Genomic DNA, 12,572 nt, shown 5'->3' with positions numbered 1-12,572 from the left:
TATTTCATTATGTAACACTTAAAATTACTGAAATGATTATGTGTATCCTCTCAATTAGTGTTGTGATTTAAATTTAGTGATATATCATCATTTTACTAGGATTAGTTTTTTCCCGGTTTTTTCTAATTTAGCATGCCGCCAACGGTAGAGGTTGACAGGAAAAACCTGTATGATATGAATGTTGACAAATGATTTCCAAAGAATTTCAAAATGTAGACTACTTACCAGTTTAGGTCCAATAAAATTTGGAACTCAATCGTCCTATTCTGGGTTGCACTTCCACACAGGTTCAAATACAAAAAGTAAAATTAGAAGTCCCAGAAGTTACACTATCAACTATCCCCTGCTCATTCCTACTTCATTACTTGACTCCATACCTTTACAAAAGTTCGTTGTGTTGCTTCAGAGCTATCTAAACTACTGGTTAATAGCTATATCAGATTAGGCTAGTCCAGGCTGAGGTACCTGAAACCCCCAAACCTCAGTGGCCTAAAACTATACTTTTTTTTTCAACTCATACTATATGTTCATCATGAGTGAGATTCAGATATGATCCATTGTTTCTCCACTCCTGAACCCAGAATGATGGAGTAGCCAATCTCTGGGACATGGCAATCTCATGGCAAAGAGAAAAGAGAGGAAAGCAAACCATACTCTTCAATAACTTTTATAGCTGCCACTTGGGGTGGCCTATTTCCCTTTTATCCACATTCCATTGGTTGAGAGAAGTCCTATGGTGAAGTCCTATATCTATGGGATGCCAATGAGAAGGAGAATTATGCCCGTCTACAGGCAGGGAACCACAAGTCCCATAGCCAAGGCCAACATCAGTGAGAGTTAGGCAGAGAAGCATAATCCTCTCAAGGCGCAGAGGACTTAAACAGACATGGATTGAATCCACGTACTACTTCTCACTAGTCGTGTATCTTAGCAAGTTTTTTTAAACCTTTCATTGTAGTAAAGTACACATAACATAAAATTTACTGTACTAACCTTTTTAAAACATAGAGTTCAATAGTGTTAGTCTTTTACATTTCTGTGCAATAGATCTCTAGAACCCTTTTCATCTTGCAGAACTGGAACTTTACACTCATTAAGTAATTCTCCATTTCCCCTTCCACCAGCCTCTGGCAACCAGCATTTTATTTTCTATCTCTATGAATTTTTGACTATTCTGAATATCTCAAATAAATAGAATTATAAAGTATTTGTCTTTGGGTGTCTGGCTTATTTCACTTAGCATAATGTCCACAAGGTTCATCCATGTTATAACTAACATGTGTCCAAATTTTATGTTTTTAAGGCTGAATAATATTTCAATATAGGTAAATACCCCATTTTGTTCATCTACCCATCTTTTGAATGATGCTGTCATGAACATGTTTATACAATCTTTTTAAATTTTAACTTTGGGTCCAGATTACATATGTACAGAAATGGGCTTTATTACAATGCAATATAATGAGGATTAAGTAAATGATATTAAAGCATGTTCTGTAATGCCTAACACATTGTAGGTGTGTACTAAGTATTAGTTACTAATAATACCATTTTGAACATGGGTGAAAGTTTATCTGGTCCAAAATTTCCCAAATACTGTTATTCTTACCAGTGGTGGTAAGAGTTGATTTTAAGGTAGTTCGCGAACATTATTAAAATTGAAAATTTTTATATTAGGCATTAAATTCATTTATTTTAGAGAGTGCCCAAAAATGTAACTAGCACATCAAGCTAATTATTATGTGAATACTATTGAGATGAAGGTAAAATAGATGTTTAATTTTTCTTAAACCAAGTTATTTTTTTAAATAGACAAAAATGATACATATGACTATCTGATGTTTAGAAAACAGTAGTATGATTCAAAAAGAACAAAATTCAACCCTATTATTTCTTTTTTCTTTTCCTTTTTTTGTTTTTTTTTTTCTCTTTTTGTCATTTCAAAAAGTATTCATTTCAAGCTGAACTCATTCAGCCCACCTGTTTTGTGACTCATACAAGATAAACCCCAGTGTTGTATTTGCAGTCATTTCTCCCTGAAGGCTGATGTTGATATAGGTGATTTAACCAAAATTACTCAAACTTTCTGTAACCTCCAAACACACACCTTTTGTTGGAACAAACCATGCTGTGGTATAGCTCAGCTGCATCAAACCAAACCTGTCCTTTTATAGTGCTGTCAGGCCACAGGGAATCACTGGCTTTGGGAAAATGTTCTAAAAATTGTACATTCGTATTATTTGAGTAACCAGAATATGGTCATTAGTATTTCAACCCTAAGCAGCTGCTATCATTTTTTGTTGTTATTATCAGAGCATTGCAGCTCGACAATCTTAGCTGACCTAAACTCATTGTGAATACCCACATCACATAATTTTAAAGGCAACGTAGAAATATGTTAAAAGACCCAATAAGCAAAAGAAATCCATGGGAATTCAATCTTGTTTGGTATCATTAGACTCATAAATGTATTTGAATTCTTCCTATCTGTAAGTTCAGCTGTATTTCCCCTATGGCATGAGTCAATGATGTTTAGAAATTTCTCCGGATAGCCAATGTTTTATATCATTTTCCATTACAAATTCAGTTAGCCAAATCACATTCTGTGGTTAAATCTACAAATACAACATATTTCAACACTGGGGGCAATTGTGATGCTGTTGTTGAATGAATAATATTATGTTTGTTGTTGTTATTGACAAGAAACTGATTTTTCCAGTGCCCTGTGTTGCTATTGACAAATGCTATCAGCCATCCCTCAACACCCTCACCCCTTAGCATGAGTTTACAGTCCAGTGTTCATGAAAAGGAACTAAATTATGAATCTAAGTTTAGAAACCGCAGAGAGTTTCATTAATCCCCTAATGGAATTCTCATTAACTTTTTAGCATTTTGCCTTATTTTTCTCAAAAATTGATTTAAGCCTGAAGAACGAAGACTTTAAAATATAGACTCTCTTGCAATTTTTCATGTGTATAGCTATTACTCCACGGGAATAAATCTAAGCAATTCTTATTTTTGATTGCTTCACATTTTGCCCATCTTATCATATAAGGCTGGCTCCAAAATCATGTACACTTCATTTCATACAACTTTAATCTGTCCATTTGGCAATTTCTTCCAGCCTCTGTATGCGTCAAAATAAGTCTCGCCGCCTTCCTTTCTTGGTTTAGGAACAAGCGGCCCTCTAGTGGTAGATAAAGGAATTTCCTTATCTCCCCTATCAACGTGTTTTCAAGGAGACATAAGCACAATAAGTGTGAAATTCTCTAACGTATATGATGAGTATGATAAAATGAATTATCTCACACATTAATTGAAATGCCTTTTTTGGGACTTTTATTTTAGATTCAGGGGTACATGTGCAGGTTTGTTACATGAATAAATTACGTGTCATATGGGTTTGGTGCATGAATGAAATACCTTTCTTAAAAAAAAGGAAATTTATATACTGTTATTTTTTTCTGATTTCATCTGTTACACCAAGCATTACCAAAGGCATCCCATTCTACTTCCACTAGCTTCCTGTAATAGCCATCATCTCCTCCGTGTAAAATATCACTTCTTGTACTTCAATCTGTTTTAATTCTCATTTTGCATTTCAAGCTCCCAGTCAGCCACCAGGAAATGTTGTTTGGAATGCCACAGACACTAAAGTGTTACTTAATTGGGAGCAAGTTAAAGCCATGGAGAATGAGTCAGAAGTAACAGGATATAAAGTAAGTTTTCTCATTTGCAATGCTTCATTTTCGTAATTTTGGCAGTACTTTTCAAGAGAAGCTAGGTATAAGTGAATTTTTCTATATATTGATATGGTTTATGTAATCTAATTTTGACAAAGATACCAAACTTTCCATAAAATGGGTAATTTTTCAAAATGTCTTCTTAAATATGGTTTCAAGTGAAAGAATTCTGTTCAAGTGGGAATTTTGGACACAATGTTTCCAAATTGTGTGTTAGTTTGCTACTATTGATGCTCACCTATATACTACTTAAAAATAAATAAATAAAAATATTGGCTGTGATTCCATGGTCAGGCATTCAAGGCCCATACACTATGTCCCTGCCTTATCTGTCCAGCCTCATAACTACACAGCCTAACTGGGCTTTTCCATGGGAGAAGTTCACTCTTCCCAAGCCTCCCTGATTTTGAGAACCTGGTGATTCTGCCATGTGCTAACCTCTAATCCAAGACTTACAATTAGAGTCATGAATGAATCTTACATTCTAGTGGATATAGAAAGACAAAATTCATTAATTTCAGAGTGACAAGTTCCATGAAGAAAACAAAAAGGGGCAATATAACAAGTAAGTGTATCTGTTCATGCATTTTAGGTTTTCTATAGGACTAGCAGTCAAAATAACGTACAAGTACTGAACACAAATAAAACTTCAGCTGAACTTTTGCTGCCCATTAAAGAGGACTACATTATTGAAGTCAAGGCCACAACAGATGGAGGGGATGGGACCAGTAGTGAACAGATCAGGATTCCACGAATAACCAGTAAGTTGGTGGAAGCCATTATTTACTTTATTGATATCAGGTTACTCTCCCCCATAGTGAGTCAATCAGTGTCCCTCTGTCCATTCTTTCTTACCAGCAAGCCTTTCATCCAAATGCCGGTAAGGTTTTGGTAGGTGAGACGAGGGCAAAAGGAACCCCTCAAGAGTGGTGCAAAATAGGGAGAAAAAAATGAGGGCATGAAGAAAAGATGTAAAAAAATATTTAGCAAAACTTCCTTTAATTTGATTTTTTTTTCCTCATTCTGAGTTTTACTTAAATTTCCCTTTGGATCTCCTATAAAAGCAGAATTCCCTAATCACTTAAGATCTTTAATAATCTAGTTATTTGCCTCCTACAACTTATAGATAAATCTTATCAATTCTTTAAATAGAATGATTAACATTGTCAAAGTCCTAAACCACTTACCTGTGCCAAACTAAAAGACTCCTTAAAAATTCTTCTCCTAGCTTCCAAGGAGGTTCATATTAATTTTTCCTTTCCAAATCCAAGTAAAACCTATTTTACTATGGAAATTATATGTTTAGAGTTGGAAGCAGACTTTGGTATGCATATTTTATCAACTGCCAATGCTAGAATAAATTTTATTCTCACTTTTAAATCCCAGGTCTGGAGTTCTCTGGCCTCAGTTTAGCTATTGTAGAGCCCATTTTGACTTCATATGCTATTCTATAGTTCTTAGTGACATAAATGACTTTGTTCCCTGTTTCCATTCATTTAGCATGGCCTAGTCTATAGTATTGGGCAATCAGGACTGAAACTTTTGTCTTTAATCTTGGAAAACAAAATGGCAGACATTAGTAACTGAAGAGAAAGGGAAATAGAAAACTTGGAGGAATTTTATCTTTCTGTAAAACCATAAAGACTGCCATACTTAGACTAAAACAAACAAAGCTATACTAAGAAAACAGGAACTACTTATTTCAGAACTAAGTTCTGCAATGTAAAAGTCTACAGAACCCATCTTGGACTACAGAACTCTCTAAAACTGTATGCACTTCAATAGAGCAAAACTAGAAATTAAGTTTATTATTACTGTTAATTTAGATTTTGAAATAATGAATATGTGCTTCTTGTTCCCTGAATGGTGCAAGGCATAGAGTTAGCATTATAATATGAGCAAAGTGGCAATTTTAAAAGAAATAGGTTCTAGGCTTTTGCAGGGACAGATGTTATTTTAGCATTTTAGGGCTGCTGAGTCAAGAGTAGCCTTTTCATCTGACATCTGCTGTCTTGCTGAGCTTGCAAGTGACCACACAGGGCCATCTCTATGAAAATGGTGCTTTTATTTATTGCTTTTTAAAAGATGATGTTTTATATTATGTGTAATAATTTATCTGGAAATGCATAAAATAGAAACAAGCACAGACTCTTCAAACCCTTACCAATGAAGCATTGTTTAATTAAACCATTGAATTATCTCAAAGTTGTTTGTGATCAAGTATAATTGTTTTCATAATGATTAAGTTGTTTTTCCAATTTCAATTAAAGTTAAATAATAGTAGATGAACAAAGCCTAGAATCATTTAAGAAAACTTAAAACACATTAGTGTTTTTATAGTTACTCTTGGCAACTAGTATATGCTGCATTAGTAAATAAAATGAAGGCTAATAACAACTTGTGTTGCCAGCATAGGTTCATGTAGTGATTCAGTTTTAATAGGAGAGATACTGCTTTTACTGTGTGTCTTAGTCCCTTTTGGCTTCTCTAACAAAATTACATAGACAGGTGGCTTATAAACAACAGAAACTTAATTCTTGCAGTTCTGGAGGGGAGTCTGAGAAGCCCAAGGTCAAGTTGCTGGCAGATTCAGTGTCACCTCTCAAAGGCCCTCACCTCCTAATACTCTGACATTGAGGGTTAGGATTTCAACAAAGAATTTGGGGGGAACACCACAAACATCCAGTCTCTAGCACCCTGATTACATATTGTACAATCCTTATTAATGAGCTGTTCATCATCTTTGACAGGTATGGATGCAAGAGGATCCACTTCAGCCATCTCGAATGTTCACCCTATGTCAAGTTATCTGCCTATAGTACTGTTCTTTATTGTATATGCCCTGTGGTGATATTAGCTCCTTTTTATTATTTATTGGAAAGTTATTTCATTACCAAAAATGTGCTTTCATGAAATGCAGTGATTATGCATGTTTTTTTCAACTCTTATTTTTAACTTTCTACTTCATTATAGGTAAATATGAATATAATTTAAAAAAACAGTAAATCCTTTTAGGGGAATCTGAAATGCCTTAATATTAACTTGATAAACCAAAGGAATTTACATATTACATACTTCAGACTTTTGATATAAATGTTCTTTAGCTATGAGTTTAAGCACTGCCTATGGATAAAGACTCACACACTCTCACATGTACACACACACGCATGAGAACTTCTTTTTACATTGAAAGACTCCTTCATTTAATTCAAATGCTCTTTTCCCATTATAATAGCATTATTTGGAAGACTTAACCAGTATCAATTTGAAATGCTGATTTAAGTCCCCAAGGATGAAGCATACATTTTAAAAATTATCTTGTTGGAGAAGAGTGGCATGTGATTCAAAAGAGCATTGTTGGGAAATGCTTCTCTGGGGCTGAGAAGAATGGTGTTTGGTTTGGTATACTGCTAAATGGTTGTAAGACTCTACAAATCACTCTGCTGTCTGTACCTCTCAATTATTCCTCTATAAAATATAGAGATACTAATACCTATCTGATCAGCCTTTGCCCATGAATTAATTTTTAAAAGATAAAGAAGGAAGTATGAAAGTGCTTTGTCACCCCAAATGCAATGGACCCGTGCAAAATATTAGTATGAATTTATTTAATCACATCAAAGTCATGAAGACCAGCCAGATTTTCAAGCTTCATTCTGTTTCATTCAGTTACATTCTAAAATTGTTTCATTCAGTTGCATTCTAAAATTCAAATGATCACATTTTTTTGTTTCTCAAAAAAAACAGTTTTTTTTTTTAAATTAAAAAAGGAATTGTTTCCTTCACAGCTATGAACAAGCTTTCAGGTTTCATTAAAACCAAGAGGAAAAAATCAGGAATGACCTGAATCTCAACCCAAATAGTTAACAAAATCCACAAAATCCCTCATTTCAATTTCCAGTTCCATTAAGGGACCCTCTCTTTTTGGATGGCAGAGATGGTTTTTTAATGAGATCCCACCATCTATCTCAGTGAGTCTGGCAGACTTTTTAGTTCCTGAGTTAAATTTGTAATAGAACCAAGGCGATGCTGCTGACTTTGATATGTATGACTCAATCTTTCAATATGTGGTTTTCAAAAAATTGTTGAAGACATGACTTCATAGCAATATATAAAGAATAAATTAAAATCGACAGATTGAGTATTCAACATTGCAAAATCAATTTTTTACCTATTTCCTACCAATTTCACATTTTGCAGGAACTTGTTCATATTTCCAATGATATCAGAATTTGAAAACAGTTCAGATATCAAGAAAGATTAAAAATTAGGGAAATTCTGATATCACCATAAAGCAGTATTTTACATTTAGAGATTACGTTTAAGATAAAGTCATCATACACAAAAAGAATAAATATTTATAACTTTCTCTATAAGGTCCATATATACTGTATATATTGAAACAATCTGAATGACTAGTAGATTTCATATGACCATTGTTATTTCCAGTCAAAAGTAGGGAAACACTTTCTCCAATACTTGTATTTTATGCTACATGTAATGAAGTTGGACCTTTTTATTATTTAGTAATTCCTATATGTTCCTATACTTTTTATTTCCAAGATGACTGCTCTATTGTTTCATGTTGTTTTTAGCAATATATCTCCATGAGATATGTACTTTGTTTCATATTGAAAAGTATAAAATTTATCTTTCAATTCCTGTGTGTGTATCCTATGGTTATCTGTATGTATTATTTTCTATTCTAATAAAATTTATAACAAGCAAATGCGTGTGCAGTATTAACTGTGGTATCGTGAATGTCTACAGGGGGAATAGGAGACTACCATAATAGTTACGCTAAGGCTATCGTTTCTTAAACTTTTCAGCCAACATTTAACTTTTCCATCTTTTAGCAGGATATTTAAAAATATTTTAATGCCCTACTGACTTAGTACAATCAGCAATTTGAGACAATGACCTGTACATTACAGGTGTTTCAGCTGTGGGGAGAAGTTGAAGAACGGGGAAGCAGAAAATTCACCTAATAGAATTATGGTCTCTAACTTTGTCTGACTTTATTTGATTACAAATGTCTACTCCCACATTTTTGACAAGTATTTTCTTAAAATTAATATCAATGCATTAAGTTGTTCATAGACTGCCTCATTGGTATCAGTGTTAGAGACTTGCTTTTAAATAATCCTTATGATAGATATTCTAAATATTTCCAACATTTTAGTGGAAGATGTTTTTAAACAGTTTCAAATGTTATTGTTGATGTAAGGAGAAGGACAGCTAAAATACCAATCATTTTCTTACATGATAATTGAAAGATTTGTTTAGAGGCAAGAAAATTAAGTGGGAAAACTATGTTATAGGGGTTGTATCTGGGTGTGCATGTGTGTGAGTCTAGATTTAAGCACAGTGGTAATGGGTGCATTAGTACACCTTAATGAAGGGGAATGACCCAGAAAATGTGCAGAAACAGATTATAGCACTGAAACAGTGTTAATGTCCTCTCTCCTGCAGAAGGCAAGGCTGATTGGCATGGCAAAATCAGAAAGTCAACTTTGAATCATACCGCCTTCTAAATAACACCTTTACCTATTTCTGGCCGTGTGCTCTTATTCCAGTTCCATAGCTTCTCTAAGCCTTAGTTTCTCTATCTCCTGGATAGAGGCCATCCTAGCATTTTCCTCTCACAGTGGTCAGATCTCCAGCCAATGCTAAACTCTGTGCTGACATGTTCTCTTGTGAACTGAAGTGATTGGTGTTACCCATGTCAAGGGCTGAGAGGCAGTAAATGAAATGTGTGTGGATGCTTAGAGCCATCATCTTCCCATCAGTAGGCAAATGTATACAATGGAAGACAGGAGACAACCCCTTGAAGGGGGATGTCTTTGCTTTTAAATTTTTTAACTCTCTTTAGATCTTATTCTGCTGAGAAGAAAACTATGATTCCAGGAGTTTCTAGGAGATAGGGTGAAGCGATTCTGGAATCAGATTATTTTGTCATTGAAATATAACATTGATAATATTAAATAACATATATTTCCATGCCAGACTCTGAGATAAGCACTTTGTGTTTGCTAAATTAATCCTCACAATAATCTCATTAATGGCAGGGGCAAGTGCTCACACCTGTAATCCCAGTGGTTTGAGAGGCCAAAGCAGAAGGGTGACTTGAGGCCAGGAGTTCAAGACCAGTCTGGGCAACACTGCGAGACCTCATCTCTATAAAAAGTAAAAAATAAAATTTAAAAAATCTCATTAGTTAGGGTCCATTATCAAGCCTGTTTTACAGATGAGGAAACCGGCTTAGGACAATTAGTTGCATAAGCACATCCTAGCAAGGATGTAATGAAATGGGATTCTAACCTACACACTTTGGCTGCAACCTCTGAGCTCTATGCATGATTAGACTCTTAATCCTGCTTGAAATCAGATTTACCAGATCTAGAGATTCTGAGTAAGCATCTCTAGTATCAATTTGCAGTGTACTTTGTTCTATTATTTATCATATTTTATATTGGGGAACTAAAAATATGTGAATTCTTCCTTTAGCTATTGTAAATTTTGATATTCTCTAATTCTTACACCAAAAGCTATCCAAGATAAAACTGACTCAGATCCAGAATTCTTTAAATAAATAGTATGCAAAAATTTAAACTTTCATTATATATTTTTTAAAAATTTGAAGATGTTGTGTGTTGATTTGCAATAGTTTCATTGTTTTCCGTGAAAACCACACAGTTTAATTCAGTGACATAAATAGAATGCAAAATGATTAGGATGTTACATGTTCTTTTTTCCCAATTAAAATCCCCCCTGCTGTCTCATAGTCTCATAATGCCAGCTTTTTTTATTTAAAATTAATCTTAATTGGGTTCATTTTTTCTAAAGTATTTTACCCTTTTTAAAAATGAAAATTGCACTGATATTCATTATAATTTGGATACACTTCAGTAAATATTAGAGGTAAAATCAACCCACAGCAGCAATTACAAAATTAGCAATTAGTAAATTGTACCATTCTTTTGAAAGAAAATATGTAAACAGATTGGGATATGGTTCATTTAAATCGTTAGGTTTTTCTACTGTTTTTATTTGAGCCCAGTGCCCTAATTCAACATGTCTTGCTTTACTTGTAGGTGATAATTACCTCTTGAACTTGCATGGAGAATTAATGCATGCATATTGAATTAAACTTGTAAGTAAATAATGCATCTGTTATTTGTCAGTCTTCATTCTTATTCTTTATTCTTACTCTGCCTGCTGAAATTATCTTAGAGCCTGAGAATTCTATTTTGATCATGAATACTGTGAGGAAGAGTAAGGTGCTGTATAATTGGACATTACCTGGAAAATACAGAGAGTAATGATAAGGATGGCAAATTCATGGCTTTACTTTGGCATTTGACAGTAGAATGTGACAGAAAGCTAATGTGAAATGTATATCTAGACTGGCTAATGAGGAAGTGGAAAATGTCCATTCAATGTGATGATTGTATTGGTATTTCCGAAGCATCCAGGCAAAATTGGCTTCCCATCCAAAGCTAAACTTCAAAGATCGTACAGTGAAATGTTCGTTGGGATCCTAATCCCTGGCACAGTACTCTTATTGTGCAGGACTCATCTTTATGTGCTCAGTACATATTTTTTAAATTAAACCTGTGGATTTGTCATCGTTTTCTCTCACTGTCTCTTATTTTGTTTGCTTAATTTTTCCTTCTGTGCTGCCTCTAGAAATAATAAGATATGATGATTAAGAGAATAAGAGGCATTATAAAATTTATTTGAAATAAATACAGGCCATCTGCATAGAGAAAATTAACAAATTGGTTCCCAGTCATTGATGTGGGTTGGAATCCTAGCCATGTTCCTAAATAATTGTGTGACTTTGGGCAAGCAGGTGAATTCCTCCAAGACAAAAAATCTTCATCTCTAAAATGCCACCAATAAAAAGACCTGACCTGGAGGATTGTCATGAGGAATTACATGATCTAATCACAGAAAACTGTCATCATAGCTTGACTCATGGGTACTCAGTAACATTGTCTAACTTAATAATATTATTGTTATTAGGCTTTAAATTCTGAATCACTGTTTAAGGGTCTATTGTCAAATACACATAATAACAGTATCCATCTGAAAGGATAGTTCGTTCATCCAGAGTTTCAGATGAATCACTCATCTTGGGACTAGTGATATGACAAGTCTCCTTCCCTCAGAGACCTTACATTCTAGCGATAAAGCAGAGGGACGGGGCTAGAGAGAAATTTGAGGGTGAAAAAGGTATACGCCCAGGCCGAGTATGGTGGCTCATGCCTGTAATCCCAGCACTTTGGGAGGCCAAGGCAGGCCGATCACTTGAGCTCAGGAGTCCAAAACAAGCCTCAGCAGCATGGCAAAGCCTCATCTCTACAAAAAATACAAAAATTAGCGAGACATGATGGTGTGCACCTGTGGTCTCAACTACTCAGGAGGCTGAGTTGGGAGGATTGCTTGCACCTGGAAGGCAGACGTTGCCGCGAACTGTAATCACACCACTGCACTCCAGCCTGGGTGAGAGTGAAACCCTGTCTCATAAAATATATATGTGTGTGTGTGTGTGTGTGTGTGTGTGTGTATGCCCAAGTAGTTGTGAGGACTATAAGTATGTTTATAGAGCTTTGAGCACAATACTGGGCACACAAAAGAGCTCAGTCTATACGGGCTGTAATCCTTATTCTCTCAAAGCAGGACCCAGATGGCCAATATCTGATGATGTTACCACAAATGACAGCCAGCAATCTTATTCAGAAGGACATTATTTAGAAAGATGATTGATCAGAGATTCAAAGCGCCGCTTGTGTTTTAGGAATGCTTCTGCCTTTAAGTAAATAA

At 34.7% G+C, this 12,572-nt stretch overlaps 1 protein-coding gene across 1 annotated transcript in view; it reads left to right on the top strand.

Moving 5' to 3' along the window:
• CNTN3 (contactin 3) overlaps positions 1 to 8,472 on the top strand; it is a 339,447-nt gene extending 330,975 nt beyond the window's left edge. The window contains exons 21-23 of the mRNA XM_077994230.1: positions 3,607 to 3,719; positions 4,336 to 4,504; positions 6,494 to 8,472. Coding sequence (XP_077850356.1) covers positions 3,607 to 3,719; positions 4,336 to 4,504; positions 6,494 to 6,594 — 383 coding nt within the window. The 3' untranslated portion in view covers positions 6,595 to 8,472. The remainder of the gene's footprint in view (positions 1 to 3,606; positions 3,720 to 4,335; positions 4,505 to 6,493) is intronic.
• The last annotated feature ends 4,100 nt before the right edge of the window (positions 8,473 to 12,572 follow it).

Source organism: Macaca mulatta, chromosome 2, assembly GCF_049350105.2.
Source record: "Macaca mulatta isolate MMU2019108-1 chromosome 2, T2T-MMU8v2.0, whole genome shotgun sequence".
NCBI lineage: Eukaryota > Metazoa > Chordata > Mammalia > Primates > Cercopithecidae > Macaca > Macaca mulatta.
Note: the sequence above shows the minus strand (reverse complement) of the source record. Positions and strands in the feature narration are given on the sequence as shown.